The sequence below is a fragment of the Euleptes europaea genome, chromosome 1 (genome assembly GCF_029931775.1).
Source record: "Euleptes europaea isolate rEulEur1 chromosome 1, rEulEur1.hap1, whole genome shotgun sequence".
Taxonomy (NCBI): Eukaryota; Metazoa; Chordata; class Lepidosauria; order Squamata; family Sphaerodactylidae; genus Euleptes; species Euleptes europaea.
The window spans coordinates 100,496,203-100,519,728 of NC_079312.1; the positions used below are offsets into that span (position 1 = coordinate 100,496,203).

The following is a 23,526-nucleotide window of genomic DNA, read 5'->3' on the forward strand; positions in this document are numbered from 1 at the left end:
AGACGAGGACCCCGGACGGGGAGGAGGAAATGGCAGGGACTTACAATTTAATTTTTATCAATAAATAAGATCACTATTAAGTATGATATCAAGTTTTATTCAGTGTACCTATAGTTTAATTAAGACTTAAAACTTTAATTAAAGTTTATTAAGTTAATAAACAGTGTACCTACCTATATAGTTTAAGTTTAAGAAATTTGGCTCTCAAAAGAAATCTCAATCGTTGTACTGTTGATATTTGGCTCTTTTGACTAATTAGTTTGCCGACCCCTGCCCTATTCAATTCCGGGGGGGGGGGGAGGACTTTTCTTCTAATGAACAGGAGTCAGGCAGAAAGAGGGAACACTGACCTGAATCCTATGAAATTGAGTTTAGGCATGTAGGTCTGATGAGTCCTTAAAATTACTTAACCCTTATGAAAACACGTACTTCCTAATGAAAACACACGGAGACAAGCACTCTAGCTTGGAAACGCCTAGAACTGAAGAAAGCCACCAGAAAAGGAATCTTAAAGACATCTTCAGAAATCTTCTGCAGAGGCTCAAAGAGAGCTTGAAGGACAACTTATAGCATCCATGAGGGGCAGTGATGCAGCGAACGTTTTAGCAAGGTCAGCCCATGAAGTAACTGTTTCAATTACCTGGTACCTGGATAGAATGATGCTATGTGTCAGTGACATAACTGTTGCCAAGGCCACAGTCTGTTTCTGCACTTTGATTCTACTATTAAAATTTGAGAGCTGGGCGTAATGACTGTTTCTGCTTGATCTCCTTCAGAAAATAATCTGAAAAGGAAAACATTTGATCCAATCCTTTGTTCTCAAGTGAATATCTTTTTGACCCCTTAAAGAGTTTTTTGGATTTTATGTTGAGAGTTCTCATCTGGTGGATCTCAGAGTTCTAACACTCTCATTGGCAATTATACCAGGAAGATCTTTCTAAGGAAACAGACACCTAGGCAGATCTTGTGTTGGCTCTTGTTCCTTGGGCAGTTTCCCCAGTTTGCTGTCTGGAAAATACTCCAAATCCTTCAAATCCAAGGCGTTAGAGCAGTTCCTCAGTAGAACAGGCTTCCTCGGGAGGTGGTAACCTTTCCTTCCATGGAGTTTTTAAAGTAGAGGTTAGATGGCCATCTGTCAGCAATGCTGATTCTATGACCTTAAGCAGATGTTGAGAAGGAGGGCACCGTGGCCATCTTCTGGGTGTGGAGTAGGGGTCACTGGGGGTGGGGGGAGGTAGTTGTGAATTTCCTGCATTGTGCAGGGGGTTGGATAGATGACCCTGGGGGTCCCTTCCGATTCTATGATTCTATGATTCCTCTGCATCAAGAAGCAAGTTCCCTACTTCTGATCAAGACTGCATGTAGGATCTATACAAGGCTGAAGCACCTTTCTAGCTGCCTTGGTCTGCCAGGATGACTGCTGCTTCCACTGGCCATACATTAGTCTTTAAAGGGACAACATCAACTGCATGAACGTCTTGAAAGAGATGATGGGTGGTGGCTCTGTCTGAGGAATTTCTTCTCTAGAGTGTAAAGCCTGTTCTTTTGGGGGCCCAGAACAGAGCTCGAAATCCAAGATGCCAAATTGTCATGGCGCCTAGAAATGTAATTGTGCTGCCTTGTGTTTTCAGCAATGAATTCATTTTAGTGTCTCTTAGCAATTCTCAGTGGAAATACTAAGGGCTGAAACCAACCAGCTTTTCCACAGAGGAAGGGCTTCCTTTTCACCAACAAAAAGGCTATGTTTGGTATCAAGGGACCTGCATGGACAAAAGCCATCTGGAAAGGGGGCTGTAATAAGAAGATGAATTGGCCAAGACTGAGTACAAAAAGGGGTGGATTCAACCCAAAGCTTATTTACCATTTTGTATCAGATTATTTTGTTATATAAATGTGGATAAGTTCTTGTCATTATTTTTACATCATTCAGTGGTAGTGTATCAACACATTTTTTAACCAGTTGCTTTCTCTATTGGCTCCAATATTCACTTAAATTGAGCTTTTTAAAGCAATAATGGAACTATGAGAAATTGGGGAGAAGTTAGGCTAGGGTTAGACAATAGCTTTTTTGTTGTGATGATTGCAACCAGGACTACCCCATGGGTTTATATGCTCTAACACTTTTGTCATAGCCTTAATAACATTACAAAAACTGTCACGATGTTAGGTCTGGTGGTAGCAATAATTAGAAAGTGTGGTCATTCAACATGAAACCCTGAAGGCAGAAAAATGAGTGTAGCTCCTACATTTTTGGGCTGGCTCCTAGATCCAAAGAAAATTTGCCAAGGCATGCCCTAGATGCCAACTCTTGGGTCATGAAATGCTACAGCCACTGATTAACTCCCAGGTTAACGCAGTGAGATGTTTCCTTGTCCTGTGTGTGTGTGTGTTGGGGGGGGTTAAGTAGGGTCACATTTGGTGAACTTACTCCACTGTTCAGCATTGTTCTCAGTCACCCAGAAGTTACTGAGATTATTGTTGGGACTCTGCAGCTACACAGAAGAGTTTGTTGTGAAAACTGGCTGTTGGCACACGTTGAGTGAACTCCTCACTCTTGGAATCAAGCAGGTTAAGGTCCCACTTGACTTGACCCGGTCTCTGCCACTGGCCCTTTGGGAATGCAGGACTCTCTTCTGGGCCAGGGGAAAATTTCCTAAAGCTCCCCCACTGAGGAGTCAAAGGCTTTTTCTAAGGCTTCTTTAGAGTACATCCCCTCAGCTTATGTGCAAATGCTGCGGCTTGTTTTAAATACAACAGTATGAAGGAAAGGAGGGAGAAAGAGGATAGTAGAAAGAAGGCAGAAAGTTGAGGCAAAACTGAAGAATGCTTGAATATCTCAATCTCCTTTTAAAGTACTCTAACACACACCAAGAACACCTATTACGTCAGTACCTAACCTAAGCAGTTCCTAGCATTCACCACATTACTGCTTACATCAGAGAGTCCTTCCCATCAAAACTATCTCCTAATAGGCTGCATCTTTCAGAGATAACAGAGAACTTTATGTAGAACTGTTTTAATTATCTCGTGACATTTATTAAACTATTTGCAAACTTGTTTTATGGCAACAAACCAGAAATTAGTAAATTCCTTTTTCCTTAGGCATCAAGAACTTGGAAAAATTCCTCCCCTTAAATATTAATTTCCGTATTGCTGCTTTTCAAAACATTTCCTGCAAGGGGAATCAAGATTTTTCCCCCTGTTACGGCCAAAGTACACTCTTTCAAAACATTAAAGATCCTGGCTATGAACTCTCTCACAACACAAACCTCACAGCATTGGGATTTAGTCCTAATTACATCTATTCATCCAGTAGAAAATTTCATCCTTTAACCACTGCAACTATTTTAACTATTGCAGTTATTACTAGCACTCTATAAACACAATCAGAAGTCAAATAAAAAGCAATGTCCTAACTTTTGCCTAAAATCTCTCTTGAAGCTATAGATTCTTAAAACAAATTTCTACTATCCTGAAGGTATCTGAAGAAGTGAGCAGTGACTCACAAAAGCTCATATACTGCCATAAATTATTTTAGTCTTTGAGGGGCTACCGGACTCTTGCTCTTTTCTACTTCTACCATCCTTAGTAGTTATAAAAGCAACAATTTTTATGATACAGAAGGCAAGCCAGAAAACAGACATAATTTATTCTTCTCCTCTTTTCTGTTTGGTGACAAAACTCTCACTACTATGACATACCAGCTTAAATGCATGACATGGGCATGATGAATTCTGCAAATGCAGTTACTGCAGATTTTCTGAGATGGAGACAGTCTACACCCAGGCACTATTATGGTACGGGAAAATACTTAGAATCTCTCTGCTCTTCTCAGGGGAGGAATATTTTTTAACCACTAATAAAGAAACAGACTGCAAGCTGTGAGAATTGCATACTTACTTTATAAGGCCATCTTCCATATAAATGTCAGCATAGAATGACTGATCATCATTAACTATCCTCCCTCCTTTAATAAGGAGCCGGTCACTCTGTGAAAGAGAAACAGAATCATGAATGCCAGAAGTTGTGCAGATGTTTATGCATTCTTTTACATAATGCACTCTCTCTACAATGAGAGTGGAAGCAGTAACACAAACCAACTTATTCAGGCCAGTTAAAATCAGCCCACAATCTTGTTCAATAAGCTCTGAACAGTTCAGCATTACAGGGGAATGGCTTGGTGTTGTGATGGCCAGCCCAGGTTTAACTGGGGAGGATGAATGACTTACACGAGAAGGTAACAAAACCTGGGCCAATTTGGGTGCCTGAAGCCCCTGAGGCCAGGAAAACTCACCCATGAAATCTGCACTTACCCCCATACTATCATCAAGTCCTTACCTAAGATCAGCCACATGACACATCCTTCATTCACCCTGTTTCTATTTTCACTTGTTTTGCTGCAAGATTTCCCAAGCCTGGTTTGCTGTGATCTTTTTGGGAATGATTTCAGTCAAAGTGCCTTTGCATGCTGTGCAAACAGGATGGTGTGCACTTTTGCCTAAGCATCAACACCATCTTCCTTTCTACAGCCCCAGCAGCTGCCATGCCCATACAGGTGCCAACCACACTCCGGGGGGCTTTTCTGGACTCCTTTAAAAAAAACTGGAATTGCTAGACCACAGAAATAATTTACTCCACTTTTACCTCAATGGCTTTAAAAAAATTTTGGGGAATTTTACATCTCCAGTCCTTGGTGGCCAAAACTATGTGCACAGTTTGCTTCCTACACAAAAAAACCTGTATTATATGCAAATGTACTTGTTTTTAAAGCCCAGGTCAACAGTCTGGAATATAACTAAGCCCACAGATGTACGGATCTGCAATACAAGCCTTTATACTTCTGAATAACGCTAGGATTTTCAGAATCACTACTAGAATTTCTTTTAGTATGCAATACACTACAGTAAACAGAACACAGTCTCTACCCAAAGCACTTGCAAAACTGATTCCAGTGGGCTTAGACTGGAGTAACTCTGCATACAATTGCACTGTTAGAGTAGTACCTATAGTCTCAGAAGTATGTACATACCCAGACTGAGAACACTGGAAAGGGAGGGTCAACATTTTGAAGTTTATTTCTGAAAGGTGCTGCTGTATATTATTACCATGTCAGTACAGATTGGTAGCCAACGCTCAATTTAAAACCCAAAGGACTTTTGAGTTCTGCTCTTCCCTCTGCCCACCCTTTTCTCAAAAATGCAAGTAAATGTACAAAACAGTGATTTATTTTGCTATCTTGAGAGAACTCTCTTCTACTTTTTTGTTGTTGTTTTTTTAACAGAAAGAAGAGACAAAGTCAGAAATCAAGAGAGGCATTAATGTGCCTCCACAGTTCTGTGTAAGCCAGAGTTCCCCCTTCACTTTAATATCACGTAATACACTGAATGTGTTCCAATGCTAGTATGAATGGGGCAGCCCCTCCTTCGAAGCACCCAGTAATTGGAGCCAATGTGTTTCTGTTGCAGAACAGTCAGTTTAGATTTACTGTGTGAATAAAGACTACATAAAAGTTTAACAAGTTTCCTAGAAAAGCTTGTTTCAGCTATTCCTATCTTCTAAGGTCATTCTGAACCTACAGTTTACAAAGAAACTGAGCTTGTTTACATCCTCTATTTTACATGGAGGGAGCTACGCAATTTGTGACCAACTTAGAAAGCCTTTCCATCATCTACCTTGTTTAACATAATTTCCCCCCCTGAGAAGACAGAAAATATGCTAGTGCAAAATTTGAAGCCATTAATTCAGAATGTGGAACTTTCTTTCAGAGGTTAATTTTTTTATTTATGGCTCTTCATTTGTATGCACCACAAGAGTTACTGAGGAAAATTCAGTTAGCACTGGATAAATTTATCTGGTATGACAAGAAGACAAGAGTCCTAAAGGACATCATGTTTGTTTCAGCAGATAAGGGTGGCTTGTCAGTACCTGATATAACAATGCATTATCAAGCTGTCTTATTAGCAGCAGTGGCTAGCTGGTTCTGGAGTAGTTCGACCTGGGCACTGGAACAAGAAGGTGTACAAATACCACTGAGTAGATGGATTTGGCAGAATGGGAGGCAAGGAGCCACTGGTTTGAATCCAATTAAAGGTAAAGGTAGTCACCTGTGCAAGCACCGGGTCATTCCTGACCCATGGGGTGACGTCACATCCCGACGTTTACTAGGCAGACTTATGTTTACGGAGTGGTTTGCCAGTGCCTTCCCCAGTCGTCTACACTTTACCCCCAGCAAGCTGGGTACTCAGCTTGAATCCAATTAGGGAGGTGTTATTTTAAAATCGAGATAGATGTGTCAAGAGACGAGGAGGAGGAGGAAGAAGAGGAAGAAGAGAGAACTGTGACTAGTCCAAGGTCACCCAGCAGGCTTCAAGTGTAGGAATGGGGAAACAAACCCGGTTCACCAGATTAGCATCCGCTGCTCTTAACCACTATACCACACTGGCTTTCTTTAAAACCTTGGGTATATGTTAAAGAGTTTCAGGATATGTTAAAATCTGGGAAGACTGGTGGACTCAAGCAGGGCTAGTAAGATTTATCGATTTGAAAGGAAAGAGAGATTTAGAGTATCAGAGCAACTCCACCCCTTCAGTATCTTTAATTCAGTCATGGCATGCAGTCATTATTAGGTTCCATGAATATATTTTGGTCATTAAACAGTACAGAGAAAATATTGTGTGGGCACAGTAATCCCAATGGGATGGCAAAAATGTATGCAGCTCATGAGGAGGGGGAGAAGATAGAACTGTAAAATTAGGTGGGAAACTGATTTAGGTCTGCCCTTCTCATTGAAGGAATGGGGGAAAGTATTTTAAAAGGTATGTAAGGTGTCGCAGAGCGGTAAGCTGCAGTACTGCAGTCCAAGCTCTGCTCACGACCTGAGTTCGATCCCGAATGAAGTTGGTTTCAGGTTGACTCAGCCTTCCATCCTTCCGAGGTCGGTAAAATGAGTACCCAGTTTGCTGGGGATAAAGGAAGATGACTGGAGAAGGCATTGGCAAGCCACCCCGTAAACAAAGTCTGCCTAGAAAACGTCGGGATGTGACATCACCCCATGGGTCAGGAATAACCCAGTGCTTGCATATGGGACCTTTACCTTTTAAGCTGTCAATAAACGTTAGGATTAGAGAAAATATTCTGAAAATGGTATTTTTCATTGGTATTTGACTCCTACAAGATTAGCCAAAGATTCAGGGGGTTGTGTCGTTTGTTGGAAGTGTGGAAAGATGAAAAGATTCTTTTTTTATTTATGGTGGGCCTGTCCAGTCATCAGAAAGTACTGGAATAGTGGGCATAATGAAATGGAAGTTATCTTGCAAAGTAAATTTAACTGCTCACCGAATATTTATTGAATGATTGGCCTACTAGTGTGAATTTACCTCAAAAAAAATCTATTACTTCAGCTGGTTACTGCAGCTAGAACAACACTCGCAGGACCAGAAGGACCAATCAGTGTCATTTTTGGGACTGTGGCTAAACAAAGTGTGATATGTATGGACAGTGAACAAAATTTCTTCATATAAGTATATGTGGACTTGAACAGGTTGCTCTGTTGCTAAATTTTTTGGCATTGTACATTGTATAGGACCAACCACCAAGATTATCAGGATGTACAGTAACAGATTCTGGAATTTGTATGAGGAAATTTTTTGTGCGCTTAAGAGACTGGTAAAATATGAGTGGTAGTCTAAATTATTAACTTCAGTTTAGAGTTTGGTGATAAAGTAATAGAAGGAAGACAAACAGCCCATTCCTGAGTTTTTGGCGTGCAGAGACGGCGGAGAGGAGGTGCTGCAGTGCCTCCTAAGCCTTTCCCTGCCCACCGAAAGCACACAAAAAAGCCTTTTACAAGCTTTTTTCTTTTTAAATGGGGCTTTTTGCCCCATTGAGAAGAGCCTTGCTCTTCTCCCTGCCAGCATACCCAGCGCAAAAGGGGACAGGAGGCTGCCTACAGGCAGCCCCGCCCTGGGAACGCCCCCCCGGGATGTCGGGACGTCCCTCGGAATGCCGGCACAGGCCTTTATGCTGGTGGGATGCTGGCGGAAGGCCCCACTGGTGTCCCAGAGTGATGCTGCCGCGGCATAGTTGCAATGTTTATCTTTTTTTTAATGTTTAAAAGTATCAAAAAATGAAAAGCAGTACATAGAATTAATTAAAAAGGAAATAAAATTGGATGTATATGTGTGTGTATGTGCAAATAATCCAATACACATTCACTGATGCTACTCCTATATTTTTATTACTGGCTCTGTAACAAGTCATTTATTTAGCATGTATTCTGGGATTCCTATAGTGATGTGAAAAACAAAAGACCCAGTCCACTTGCTGCAAACATGTAATCCCGACACATAAAGATACAGCCCTCTTTTTCCCCTTCCTTTACCTGCATATGGACAACCCCAAAGGACATTAGGGGAAAGGAAGAGAGAACTGAGTGCATCTCTGCCCCTCTCTCATATCCAATCTTCCCTTTCTAACAGATACAAATTAATTATGATCAAGACACTCTTCTCCTAGCTAAGATTCAAAAATGGAAGTAATTGATAATACAAATTTAACATAAAAGCACAGTAGTTTCACATGGAAATTTATTTTGGTCTGCTCTTGTCATAAAATTATAATGGAAAAAATTAAACTGTTTCTGCTGCAGATGGGGGAAAGTGATCATTGGTGGATTACTGCCTATGCCCTAACAGTTTCATCTGTATACTATGTGGAAGATCATGAATTTTAAAAATCCAAATTTAGAAGATGTGCATATATAATCCTTTGTGCCTGGTCCTGGTGCAAGACAAACTTGCCAGAAGAATAAGAGGAAGTTCAGCACTGACTCTGTCATTAGCTAACTAGTAGGAAAGAGGGGGGCAATGACATCATGTCTATTTTGGCACAGAAGGTTCAGGATGCATTCAGATACAGGAGGAACTAAAGAGGAAACTGAAGTACTTATCAGGAAATGGGCCTGGCTAATGCAAAGGCTTTTACTTGCTTACCAAGAGCTCTCAGACTGTAACAATAAACATACTGTTCATCCTGCCAAAGCCCATTTGTGCTTCCCCATACCCAACCATGTCTTCCTGCCAACCCAGCATTAGGCTGCATCATTAACTACTGGTAGTCTAAGGGAAATGTTACAGTGAGAACATCACAGCCATAGATCTGCAGCAAGAACACCAAGAATCCAAGTTTTTCTTCTGGACTTCTATTGTGGATCCTGGGCTTTTCTGCATATATCTTCTGAGAACCACTGCAAAAACCATATGTCTTTCTATTACAGGTTAAATATCCCTTAACCAGAATGTTTAGGACCAGAAGTGTTCCGTAAGAACATAAGAAAGGCCCTGCTGGATCAGACCAAGGCCCATCAAGTCCAGCAGTCTGTTCACACAGTGGCCAACCAGGTGCCTTTAGGAAGCCACAAACAAGACGACTGCAGCAGCACCATTCTGCCTGTGTTCCACCACACCCAAAATAATAGGCATGCTCCTCTGATACTAGAGAGAATAGGTATGCAGCATGACCAGTATCTGCATATTTTGGATCTTTTCTGTATTTTGGATCTTTCTGTATTTTGGAATATCTTCCCCAGCTCCCTCCCATCCTTATAGTTTCACCTTTCCCATCCACCTTCATGTCTCCAGCAGGTAGGTAGGTAGGTTCCCATGGTGAAAATCCAGAGAGGGCAGGCGGCATGGATCTGACTCAGATCCGCGCTGCCCGGCCTCTCCGAATCAGATCCACACCGCCTGCCCTCTCCAGACTTTGAAGAGGCCAGGCAGCATGGATCTGACTTAGATCCTCGCTGCCCAGCCTCCCCTGAAATCCGGAGAGGGCAGGCTGCAGGGATCTGCCTGCATGTCGACTCAAAAGTCAATCTGGTTTTTGAATGTTTGGTTCCTGCTTAGAGTGAAAAACATGAGGGAGGCTTTGAAAGCAGGGGATCTGAAAGGTGGTCAAATGAATGCTTGGAGCACTAGGTTAAGTCTTTAGGAAGGAAAGAGGTTCAGCACTGGAAGGGAAGGCAGGGTAGCTCTTTTTAGAAAGCACTTTGCTTAACGGTGGTTGGAAACGGAGCCTTGGCTTACCTGTGAGGGCTCCTTCTTCTCTGAGCAAAGAGGACATCTGATCAGCGGGTTATTCTGTTCCTATGCTCAGGGAGAGGCAGGATTCACAGACCTTTACTTCCTGTCCCTGTGCTAGGACTGCCCCCTAACTTCCAGTTCAAGGACTTCCAAAGCAGAATTGTAGACAGGAAAAAACATCAATATAAGCATGCGTAAAAGAACAATCAATGATAACATCTTCACAAACCTGAAGATAGAACATTAAATTAGTCAATATCGACCATAAACATTGAAAACACACTAAGGAAGGGACAAATGTCTTGTGGAATGGCAAAGATTTTTCCCTTTTTTTTTTTGTAGTGTTGCTGTTGTTGCGGCTCTTCACCCTGGGTGGGCTAGATGTCCTCTTCGCTCAGAGAAGAAGGAGCCCTCACAGGTAAGCCAAGGCTCCGTTCTCTCTCTGAGCTTCAAGGACATCTGATCAGCGGGATCTTCAAAAGCTGTAACAGAACTTGGGTGGGGTCAGACCTCAGTTGCTACGTGTTGAAGAACTCTTCTTCCGAAGGCCGCATCCGCTGAAGAGTAGGTGTTAATTCTGTAATGTCTTATGAAGGTGGACAAGCTGGACCATGTTGCAGCCTTGCAGATCTCCTCTACCGAGGCGTTTTTGTCGAAGGCTGCTGATGTGGCGGCGTTACGAACCGAATGAGCCATGATTTTTGGTGGTGTGGGAACACCTGAAAGTTGATAGCAGAGCTGTATGAATTGCCGAAGGCATTTGCTGATGGAGGTGTTTGACATTCATAGTCCTCGACTAGGAGAGACAGATATGAAGAGAGATTCCGACCGACGGAATGGATTTGTCCTATTCAAATAGATGCGCAGCGCCCTCTTGACATCCAAGGTGTGCCAGTTCTTCTCCTTTGGATGAGTGGGGTGAGGGCAAAAGGTTGGTAGATGAAGCTCTTGTAGCTGATTAAATTTAGAGTTGACTTTTGGAACGAAGGTCGGGTCGGGACGTAGCACCATTTTGTCCGAATGGAAAACACATAGGCTGTCTCTGGAGGAGAGGGCCCCGAGCTCGGATACTCTCCTTGCAGAAGTTACAGCCGTTAAAAAGAGAGCTTTCATGCGTAAAAGGGCTAGGGAGACCTCTCTAAGTGGCTCAAACGGCGGCTTGGTTAGAGCGTTCAAAACTAGGTGTAGACGCCAGGTCAGAAACCTGTGGACTGTAGGAGCAGACAAGTAGGAGACCCCTTTCAAGAAGGTCGTGATGTGAGGGTGTCTAGTGGTAGACTATCAGTCCAGATGAGGGATTATTGTGGCGATGGCAGCCATCTATTGTCGAAGGGTTGATGACTTGAGGTTTTGAGCCAGACCATCTTGAAGAAAGCTCAGGAGACTAACTGTTGTAGTGGAAAGTGGATCCAAATGTTTTCTATTGCACCATTTCAGAAATGCTTTCCATGTGAAGCCATAGATACGCTTGGTGGAACTTCTTCTTGCTTCTAACATGGTGGAAACCACTTCCGTGGAGTATCCCAGATCTAGCATCCGTTGCCTCTCAAGTTCCAGGTGGTCAGTTTTGGCCACGCCGGATCTGGATGAAGTACTGGGCCTTGGTGTAACAGGTCCTCGGTCACTGGAAGCTTCCATGGATCTTGAATGGAGAGTTCTTTCAGCGTTGGAAACCAAGGACGACGAGGCCAATGAGAGGCAATCAGGATGACATGGGCTTTTTCCCTCCTCAATTTCCAAAGTACTTTCCAGATGATTGGCAACGGAGGAAAGGCATATAGTAGTCCCCTTGGCCATGGGGACTCCAGGGCATCGACTCCCTCTGCTCTGGTGAGCAAACCTGGAGAAGTACCTTGTGACCTGGTGGTTTTGGTCGGAAGCGAACAGGTCTACGGACGGAAAGCCGAACCTCTGTTGGATCTGATGTAAGATGTTCTTGTTGAGAGTCCACTCCCCTTTGTCCACCTGCTGTCTGCTTAGCCAGTCGGCCTGCGTGTTCAGGGTGCCCTTGATGTGTTCCGCCCTCAGTGAGGCAAGGTGTTTTTCTGCCCAAGTTAAGATGACCACTGCTTTGGCGTGTAGGGAGGAGGAACGAGACCTCCTTGTTTGCTGAGAGGTCCTTTTGCTGATACGTTGTCCGTCCTGATCAGGATGTTTTGCTTCTTGATCATTGGTTGGAAATGGACAAGAGCCCTTTGGATCGCCCTCAGCTCCAGTCTGTTGATGTGAAGTCGGCTTTCAGATGACGACCACTTGCCCTGGGCGATGTGTTGGTGAAGGGTGGCTCCCCAACCTTCCAGGCTCACATCTGTGAAGATCTGAGTCGAGGGGCCTTGAATGTAGGTAAGGCCTCTGGATAGGTTGAGTTTCCTGGTCCACCATCCCAGGCTGTGTCTTACCTGGAATGTCAGTATGAGGCGAGGGTTCCTCTTTTGAGTGATTTGAGTCTGATACGGTTTGAGGAACCATTGAAGATCTCGCATATGAAGGCAGGCCCAAGGAACCATACCAATGCACAAGACCATCAGACCTTGGAGTCTGGCCAGGATTGAAAGTCCGATGGTTTTCGAGAACCTGGAGCTCTTTGCTAAGGCTGTTATGTTGTTGACCTTGTCCGGTGGAAGAAAAACCATGCTCCGTGACGTGTCGATAATTGCCCCCAGATGGTGTATCGTTTGGACCGGGAGGACTTTGCTCTTGGACATGTTTATCTGGAATCCGTGATGAGACAGAGTTTGAAGAACCACCTGGGAGTGCTGTATCGCTAGAGACTCGGAGGGTGCGCTCACCAGAATGTCATCGAGGTAGGGAAATATGTGTATTTTCTTTTCCCTTAGATGGGCAACAAGGGTGACCAGGATCTTGGTAAATGTCCGTGGAGCTGAGGAAAGGCCGAATGGGAGGGCCCAAAACTGGTAGTGGTTTTCACCCTGTGTGAAGTGGAGGTACTTGCCAGACGATGGATGTATCAAGACGTGCACGTAAGCCTCCGTCAGGTCTATGGATGTCAGGTAAGCCTGTGGTCTCAAGGCTTCGATGATGGATCTCAGCGTTTCCATCCTGAAGCGTTTTAAAAATACACAGCGGTTCAGGAATTTCAAATCCAAGATGGCGTGCCAGTCTCCATTGCGTTTTGGTACCCTGAAGAAGACGGAGTAGACCCCCGTGCGCTGCACTGTGCAAGGTACATGTTCTATGGCTTGGATTTCCAAAAGATGACGAACTGCGGACTGGGTTCGAACGCGGTTTCTGGAGTTTGAGACGTAGGAGAGAAAAGAAAGCGATCCGGAGGAATGCTTCGGAATTCTATATTGTAGCCTTCTTGGATGACCTTTAAAACCAGGCGTCGGAGTTTGACGCTTTCCAGGGGCGCGTGAAGGCCTGAAGTCTCCCCCCCACCGGGTCGGACTTGAGGTCATTGTTTGTTTTGTTTGTCGGCAAATCTGCCAACTTTGTCGGCTCCCTGACTCTGGAACTGGGAGCCCTTGCCAAATCTGGGGCCTCTTCTAAAGGAACCACGGTCGGAGTTCCAGTTGCTGCCATCCTGTCTGGGGCGTGCCATAGAGTGAGATGTTCTGAAGGGCCATAGTCCAAGAGCCAGCAGTACCCCAAGTTACAAATATGCTTCTTCAGAGGAAGAGCAACCCCCTCTGGGACAGGTTTCTCCTCAATCCTCAAGCAGTTTTGCCAATGACCAGTAGCATCTCAGTCTTGTCTGAACTGAACTTCCTTCACTGCCTCTCATCCATGCCATTATTACCTTCTCCAGGTACCTGTTTAGAACCTCCACTGAGCCACTTGCCTAAGCTGTTAAAGAAAAATGGGGGTACTATCCACATATTGGTGACACCTTACTTCAAATCCATTTCTCATAATACTTTTGAAAGATCTAGACAGCCTTTCAGGACATTCCTCCATATGCAAAGATCTATGGGAAACTGCAACTTGGGCAGTGCTGATTAACTAGTGCAGGGGTTGGCAAACTCATTAGTCAAAAGAGCCAAATATCAACAGTACAATGATTGAGATTTCTTTTGAGAGCCAAATTTCTTAAACTTAAACTATATAGGTGGGTACACTGTTTATTAACTTAATAAACTTTAATTAAAGTTTTAAGTCTTAATTAAACTGTAGGTACACTGAATAAAACTTGATATCATACTTAATAGTGATCTTATTTATTGATAAAAATTAAATTATAAGTCCCTGCCATTTCCCCCTCCCCGTCCGGAGTCCTCGTCTGGAGGCCTGGTCTACCGCCATAAAAGCCTATTGGTAGACCTGGCCTCCGGCTGAGTCCCATTGAGAGGCCAGGTCTACACATTGGCTTTCTTGGCAGAAGACCTGGCCTCCAGAGGCCCATAGAAGCCAATTGGTAGACCTGGCCTCTGAAGGGGGACTTTTTTCCCTCCTCGCAGTCCAGGTCTACCGTCAAGAAAGCCAGTGGGTAGACATGGCCTCTGAGGAGGGAAAAAAGTAAGTAAGGTATCCATAAAATTAAATCATGACAATGACTGACAAACACTGTACATTTTCCCCATCTGCATTCTCAAAACTCTGCAGGGGGGCTTATTGTTGAGTTGTGCATCTGAGTGGCAAATCCAAGGCAAAACCTCCCATTCATAAATGGGCAATAACCCCCCATGCAGAGTTTTGAGAATCTGGATGGGGAAAATGTGCATATGAGTGGCAAATCCAAGGCAAAACCTCCCATTCACTGGCAGGGCGAAGGTCTCACCTGTCCGCGCCGACCCCCAAGCCACGGTTCCTCCCAAGAAGCCGGCTCCGCTATCTCTCCCCCCCCCCGGTCACCAAACGTCCACCCACGCTCAGCCAGGGATGAGGATTTTGTCCCGAGTCGGCAGACTTACCGGCCGATGCGGGACAACAAACCGACGACTCAGCCGACTCTTCCACTCCTCGCAGACAACGAGGGGAGCTGAGGGAGGGGGCGGGCTCCCAGCGGAACAGCAGGCCAGGAAAGAGGCGCGGGCAGCCGGGGAAGCAGGAGGCGGGGCAGGGAAACAGCCTGGTGCACCCCGCCTAACAGCTGGGCAGGCGGAGCCCCGCCAGCCTCGAGACGGCCCAGCACGAGGCGGAGCCTGCCTCTCCCCCCACTTGCAGCAGCAGCCTGGGCGGCCGGCCGCCGCCTCTCCCCACCGCCTCTGATCCCTCCCCGCCAGAGAGAGAGAGAGAGAGGAGGGGAAGCCGGGGGAGGGGGGCGCCGCCTCCCGCTCGCCTGCTGGCTCCTCCCACCTGGGGAGCACTGGAGCCCGGTGGGAGTGTGGTACCTCTGCCTGGCTGGGCGTGGGGATGCGGAGGAGCCGCATCAGCCGACGGACAGGGGGGTGGGGAGGCGGGGAGCCACACTCAATGGGCCAAAGAGCCGCATGCGGCTCGGGAGCCGCGGTTTGCCGCCCCCTGAACTAGTGACCATGCAACAAAATTGTCAGAACGGCTCCATAGTTGGCTTACTTTATCTCCTACATGATGATGTCCACATATATATTTAAGGATAGGAATAGACACAGGTACGATTTCTGGGAATACACATGCATTTCAAAAGAACAGATGAACAGCCAATAAACTATTTCATATAAAAAATGTACATATATAATTAGAGCCATTTCTTCATTTGACAGAAGTATGACGCATATGTACAACTGCATACAATCACTCAGTACGATGCAAAAAAGTAACCCAGAAAATGGTTGGAAGTCACATGGAGTTCTAGTGCTGAAACAAAGTGATCTGAGCACTACCAACTGGCTCACTGCCTGCAAACCATATGTAAGCTATTCCGAGCTCCTCAGTGGGAGATATAACTGTAAATAAGAGTACACATCTTGGAACCAGCACACCCACATTACTACTTTTCTTCCCATTTGAACTTGTTTAAAGACAGCTATTCTTGCTCCTCGGCAGCACTTAGCACATCATCTGATGTTCAAAAACAACTGGGTATTTGCTTCATGATGCAGGGCAGAAAGGAATAGGCTAGCTTCAGAGAGACAGCAGTTTCTTTACAATTCCACCAGACACAGCTAAAGATTGGTTGGAGACAGCCCATTTCTCTTACTGAAAGAAATTTGCAAAGGTCATGCAACCACAATCTGTATCCCACTAGAGGAGAGGTCCTTCTCTGTTTACTCACAAAACCCTGTGAGGTAAGTTAGGCTGACAAGAAATGAATGGACCAAGTGAGCTTCAAAGCAGACTGGGAATCGGAACACAGGCCACCCAGATCCTATGACTGTCTAACGACTATTCCTTTCAATCGAAATACTAGTATCACTGGGAATTGAAGGGGCAAGTGGTTCAAGCCCACTTCACTTATTATTCTAGCAGCATGGCTGCTGCCAGAAGCATGAAATCTTGAGTGCTTTTATATTTGGTTAACCAACTGTGTACATATTATGGCTACTCCCTCACCTCATATTCTTACACATAGGAATGTATTGTGACAATGGGATGTACCCAGTGTACACCAACATGAGAGGAAAACTAAAAACTAGATTGTTGAATGCAGATGTACCTGAACAAATCACTTGACTTTTTGACCTTTTTTCTCTTTCTTTTTTTTAAGACAGGAGACAACTTTCTACTAACACTCAAAATAGGAAACACTAACATTGCATTCCTAAGGAGAGTTACTCCAGTCTAAGCCCATTCATTTCAATGGGCTTAGACTGGAGTACCTCTCCTTAGGAATGGACTGAAAATATTCTAAACATGAACAGAATAGGATTTTCTCCTGGCACTGTATCAAAGACACAGGAACTCTCTAGTAATAACCACTTAACTGTAACATGCTTTAAGTTTTAAAAATATAGTATAAACTTTTATTTTAATTCCTAACACAATAAATCTGATGTTGCAAGTCTTATTTTTTAAACTTTCTAAATATTATTTGCCCCATGCCTTTGTCTAGGTACCTCCAGACTGTAACTTCAAGTAGCCACAACAGCGTCACAATCGGAAGCTCAGCTGCAACGATGGCCAACACTGTGTTACTTGCAAATCATTGTGTAGAACCCACAACGACAACCTGCCTAAAGGCTTATAGGTGAGGTAGTAATACAGAACCTGAATAAGCACTCACAGAACATACCAGAAGTATTATTTATTTATTTATTTATTTAACTCCGTTCCGCCCCATCTTTCTCCCCAATGGGGACCCAAAGCGGCTTACATCCTCCTCCTCTCCTCCAATTTATCCTCACAACAACTCTATAAGGTAGGTTAGGCTAAGAGAGTGTGACAGGCCCAAGGTCACCCAGCAAGCTTCCATGGCACAAGTAAGGATTCAAGCCCAGGTCTGCCAGATACTGGTCCAGCATTCTTAACCACTACACCATACTGGCTCTTGCTGCTCATAAGCAGCAGTAATGAAAACAAAGGCAAATGAGAACATTTGCAGGGATTTGAGGGGAAATGGTGTGTGTTTGTGAGGGTGACACACAACACATGAAACTGCTTACACCAAGTCAGACCATTTGTCTGTCAGGGTCAGTACTGTCTACTCTAACTGGCAATGGCTCTCCAGAGTATCAGGTTGAGGTCTTTTGCATCACCAACTGCCTGACATGGGTTTTGTAAAAAGAAAAAACAACTGAAGTAGAATTTTTTCTGGAAAAATTTCCAATACCTTACACAGAGCACAATCTGATTTAGTGTATTTGTTTTGATACCTTTTAGCCACCAAAATCCTCCATTTAAATTTTATACCCCAATAGCAACAGATATCTGCTGAAATATTTCATGGTATAATCAAACAAATTCAAAGCTTCCAGTGTGGAAGTTACTGTTACTGGACTGCTATTCACAAAAATTTAAAGACAATATTGCATGTTCCTCCCTTACATTGTTTAAATTTAAGGGGTAAAACACTGCCACTGAAAACTGTTGACACAGTAATTTTAGCACACCCAAAGAACTGTGCATGGATATGTTGTAGACCTGACTTTCTTCCACTGAGATCACTGTGCCAGCTCAGTTTCACTATCACTCTCTGTAGAATTGATAGATCTCTATATGATTGGAGGTTGTGATATCCCTTCCACCATGTGAGAGGACAGGTCAGAATTTTAGCGTTGGTTTTGATCTTACCTGCACAGCCAATCAGGTGAATTCATAACTTGATTTTTACATTTTGGATTATATTAGGTCTTTATCCCCACCCCCATCCCCAATGAAAAATTAATAAAACACATATGCATTCTCTCACACAATTCCTATGGATAATCACCTGAAAAATATTAAATTACAACTCTGAAACTGCCAAGCTTGCCTAATATTGTGTAAGTAGTAGCTTCCATTCACTGCTATTAACTTGATAAAATAATCTTTAGAAATGGAAACTTTTCTTTGGAAAAATAAAGCCTTACATATCTGTACCTGAGGATGCTAGGGATTGCACTTGGGACCTTCTGCTTAGAATGCAAAAGCAAACCACTTTGGGGGATTCTTTAACTGAGCGTGAGGCATATTTATTATTTTTAAATGTATATATTTATTATTAAATAAAACAAAGCAAACAACACAACCATCTTGCAAGATTTCATCCTGTTCCTAATGATCACATAACCTGTTATGCTTTGCTTCAAGCAAAAGCTCTACACATGGAACCACGTGACACTATTTGTGCAAGGAAACCACTATCTTTATATGAAAATTCACTACCAGCAGTGGGATTTATTACCATCTGTGTCAAGGGGACTTGGGTTACTGACATAGCTACTTATTGGCCTTATTCCTTAGAGTGATTTTTTAAAGAGTCTCAAGCATGTTCCTTCTGTAACGTTCCCTCTCACCCCAGCCTACCTACCTGCCAAATGTGGGGAAACTGTTGTGGATAGCCTGCACTCGCCACACGGCAACCAGTGTTGGAGGCATATAAAAGCCTAATAGTCTACATTCTAGAATTACTTTTTGTAATGTAAAAGTGCATACAGGGAATAAGGTGACGTTTCCTGTTGGGCATGCTTTCCAAATCACAGGGCACTAAGAGTGCAATACTAGGGAGAATTACTCCAGTCTAAGCCCATTGATTTCAATGGGTTTAGAATGGAGTAACTCAGCATAGGATTGTGCTCTTAGGTGACAATCCTGAATTGGGGGGGGGGCGAACCTCCTTAGGAGCCGGCATGACTCTGCCAACACAAGTGCCCTTTAACCCAGGATAAGGGTCACTTACGCCATCCCGGGGGCAAGCATGATGGCGTCGGGGAGGCGTGGAGCTGTGCCGGCCACTGCCGCCAGCACAATCCCGCCGTCAGGGAATTCTCAGAAGGGAAAGCCCGCCCCAGCATGGGGGGGCATTCCCTGGGCGTTCCTGGAGGCGGAACTGCCTTTAGGCAGCTTCCTAATCCCTTTTGCCCCAAGAACGCCCCCTCACGCTGCAGCGTTTCTGGGCCACCTGTTTTGGTGGCAAAGCCCTGTTGTCTGCAATTGGGGCATTTTATTTTATTTTATTTTAAACTGTTTGAATTTTCTTTTTGGAGGCCAGAAAGCCTCTGAGGAGGCAGAGCGGCTGAACCACTCCCGGCTGCTGCGGATCTACCCCGCCCCCTTTTCAGGAATGGGCTGCCTATCTCCTTAAAAAGCAGAGCAGGGGCTCCTAGCATTTCTAACATATAATCCCTGAGACTACCATCCATATCAGCAAAGGAAAAACATCCCCATTCATATTAAGCAAATAATGTTTTTCAACAGTGCAACCTTTCTATTGTGGTACACAGACACATAGTACACAATTGACAATTATTGACACTACATGCCGAATAGTATGTATGACAATATCAGGAAGTATATTCAGATTTTACAAGCTGTTTGCTAGCTATACCAACTTCAAAATGACCCTTAAAATGATAGTTTGAGATTGGGTGCATACTAGCTGGAAAGGGGAAAAAACCGTAATAATTATTTAAAAACAACGCCAAACCCTGAAGGGCACAATATTCACATCTGCTGTTTTCCTAATGTCCCAAAGCAAAGGGCACAGCACAGCAGTGAACATAATATAACCCCCAATGCTACTGGACTTCCTGCTATTTCAACAAGAGCACAGCATATGCTGAATACCAACTAGGTGTGGCCACTCTGCAAAGAACCTCGGAGAGGAAAAACTACTGCAATCAGGTGCAACAGCACAAAAGAAAACAGTATCGTGGGATTTAGCTAATGTAGGTCACACCTTGCAGACCCACAGGGAAAAAAAGTAACGCACTACTTTCATTTAACTGCCTCCAGTGTTTTGTGCTAGATTCATACTTGCCTCTTTTCATTGAAAGCAAATAAGAACGTGATTAAATATTTAAAAACTTAATTTCCAACTGCCTTTAATGCTAGGAAACAAGCCAAATGATTCAGTAGTTATTCAAAAGTAGTTCTTCTCAAAGCTGAATATGCAATGTTTGTCTCATTCCTAGCATTAGTCCCAAGCTTCTGAACTAGGATCCTCCATGTATTATGCCTTAAAAGAAAGACATCTGATCCAATCAGGATTCAAGAAGAGTGCTGTTTCTCCCTGAGGGAAAACAGCATACAAACTGGCATCTCTGGATAAGGTTAACTCCCTTATTTAAGCATACAGGTAGGAAACAGCATCTCACACAAGACAAATGTTCACCAGTATCATTCTGATCAAAATGTTTTAAATCCAAGAAACCTCTATGATGAGCTAACAAAAGAAATACCCCCAAAAAATCCTATCCATTTTTTATTTTTATTTTGCAAAAAATAAAGGTAACAAAGAAAGATGCTATTTTGCAGAAACCTCTAAACACATATATTTAGAACACTTAGAACACAGGATATCTGCCAAGCTTCTCTCCTACCCCCCACCCCCGCCTGTGTCTGGTTGTGCTTCCTTTGTTTGCCTCAAAGATGGAGTAGCCACCCATTTCCCCAATGCATACCCTATCCCACAAAAGGTTTCATTAAAATGCATTGGAAACAAAGCACAGCTGCACTCCTCGCATCTGAAGCCAGCAACAATAAACCCCAGGCTTACTGAAGAGCAAGGGGGTACCTTCACTGAAGAGCGTTTCATTGCATCAACAATAAATCAGGGTGGAGTATGAAGCTACTGGGGAAAAAGCATCTGCAGGGCACACAAGAAGCAGCAGCATGAACACGCTGCTATTTTTTTCACAGCATTCTTCCTGTGTTCTCCATCAGCCACTTTCCCCCTCATATTAAAAAAAATCCCTTAACTGGTTTGTAAGCCTGAGTTTCCATTTTTATAGAAGAGCTTTTATCCCCGTGCCAGTCAAAACAGATGACGCACCCAAAATATGCAGCAAACAAAACTATGCAGCAGGCAATGTGGGCATGCTAGTGTCCCTGCTTTTAAAAATAAGGAAGGGAAGACTAATAACAGTTTTCAAACTGTCTAGTTTAACAGCCAGTTGTGGTGAGATCAACTCCTCCCAAAATGACAAGAGACTGTCCAAAGCATGGCAAAAATTGTTCAAACTGAAACTGGTCAAGGAGGGTCACCGTTCCCACCACACAGGTTTGTAAAAAAAGTATGTCACTGAATTCTCAATGTACCCAACAGACACAGACCAGCAGCCACTACCCCAGCGGAAGGAGAGGATAGGAGCCCATCACAACAGTTTGAGCAATGAAGATTGCAGAGACTAATATCACTGCCACTGCAAATGCAAGCCAACAGCGACTAAAGATCCAGACACCAGTCAATTGTACCAGTTACAAAAGTCCAAGATTTCTCTCTCGAGGTCACCTCTGCACGCACCCCTCCCTTTCAGCTATTTCCTGCCTGTATACATACGCACACACCCCAAAATCTCTGAGGCGAATCCGCACTGGCTCCTTGCAAAACAGAGTGACATGGAGAGGAGGTGCAGTAAATCGTTACAAAACAAGCGAAGAGGACAAAGTGGGGGGTGGGGGAAGAAAGGTTAAAAATGCCTCACATAAATTGAATAAATAAGGGGACAGGGGAGGGGGGTTTGGAGAAGAGGTTAAGCCACTCACCGTTATCCGGGGGATGTTCTTCTTTCCTTGGTAACCAGACATGATGTGCGGCAGTTGCTGTAGGGGCAAAGCCGGTTTCTACCCTCCAATGTGGAAGCAGCACCAGATTGTAAAACAGCTCAAGATCAGGTGGAACAAATGGAGCTTCCTTCTTTCCTCCCGTTCTTCCACTCCTTTTCCTCCCTCTCTTTCTCTCTCTCCCCCTTCTGTCTTCCCCCCTCCCTTCAGTTCCACACAATAGTAAATCCTGTCCCTCCCTCCTCTTTTTTACCAATGACAGCTGGGACCCTGTAAGACAAGAATGGCTGATGAGGCGACTCCTCCCTTCTCCTTCTTCCCAGTCTCGCTTTCTCTCTGTGTATTGATTTCTCTCTCTGCTTGCTTCATCTGCCTCACCCACTTTATGGGGCTGTCACTGCAATAAGACATAACGGCCACTAGAGGGTAATAGCGTAAAAAATTCCAGCTCTCAGCTTTTCCACTGGGGCACTAAGGAGCCTCAGAAGCTCTTTCCTTAGTGATGTCTGCTATTGAAGAAACTGAACCACACTAAGCACAGACAAAGCAATGAAACATTCAGAGAGCACAGATTTCCAGGAATCTACAGCAAATAGGAGCCAGGGCTTTCTGCATTGATCTCCATAGACACATGATGAAAGAATCTGGAGAAATTCCATCTCTTTGTGTGAGAATGGATTTCAGAGCTCCTTTCCTTTGTAGAGAACATGATCGTTCAAAAGAAAAATGTGTTATAAGCTAGAACAGCAACCAATCTTACATATGCGGCATACTAAAACCCTGAATATAACATTCTGGGTTAAGCCAGCCTTCCAACTCTTTTTCTTTTGAATGTCATGTATTTATATAATGCATTTTTATCCTGCCCTTTCTTCAAGAATTTCAGAGTGGTGTACATGGTTCTCTCCCTTCCTCCATTTTATCAACACATTAGCCCTGTAAGGGAGGTTACGCAAAGATTATCTAATCCCAAAGACCCTCAGTAAATTTCATGTCAAGCAGAGATTTGAACTCAGGTTTCCAGATTCTTAGTCCCGACACTCTGATATGCCCAACTGACTCTGGATGAAGTTCTCATTGGCCTTTTATGCAGGGATGTTTCCCCCAGTCACCCCCGCCGACTGCCCATGTTTTCCAGATTCTGTTTTAGCCAGAATCTGGAAGATGCGAGCAAAACACGCGGGGACAGCGAGGCAACCTCTGACAGGTGGGAAAGGCATGCATTATCAAAAGTAGCCCTGAAACAGTCAGCGGGGATGACCGCGGGAAACGTCCCTGCATAAAAGGCCATTGAAAGCTCTGTCAACTGGAACCATCCTCTCCAGACTTTATACACTGCAGTAATACCCCCCCCCCAATTTTCTTCTAGACATCAAGACTGCAGGTGCAAGGTTGGAAACCTAACTGTACTTGATCCCAGTTAGCT

The 23,526-nt window shown here is 44.0% G+C and overlaps 1 protein-coding gene across 1 annotated transcript in view; it reads right to left on the reverse strand.

Moving 5' to 3' along the window:
- DPYSL3 (dihydropyrimidinase like 3) overlaps positions 1 to 22,454 on the reverse strand; it is a 52,445-nt gene extending 29,991 nt beyond the window's left edge. Inside the window, exons 1-2 of the mRNA XM_056852124.1 lie at positions 22,083 to 22,454; positions 3,901 to 3,989 (exon numbers count right to left, since the gene is read on the reverse strand). Of these exons, the coding sequence (XP_056708102.1) occupies positions 3,901 to 3,989; positions 22,083 to 22,124 (131 nt within the window). The 5' untranslated portion in view covers positions 22,125 to 22,454. The remainder of the gene's footprint in view (positions 1 to 3,900; positions 3,990 to 22,082) is intronic.
- Between the last annotated feature and the right edge of the window lie 1,072 nt (positions 22,455 to 23,526).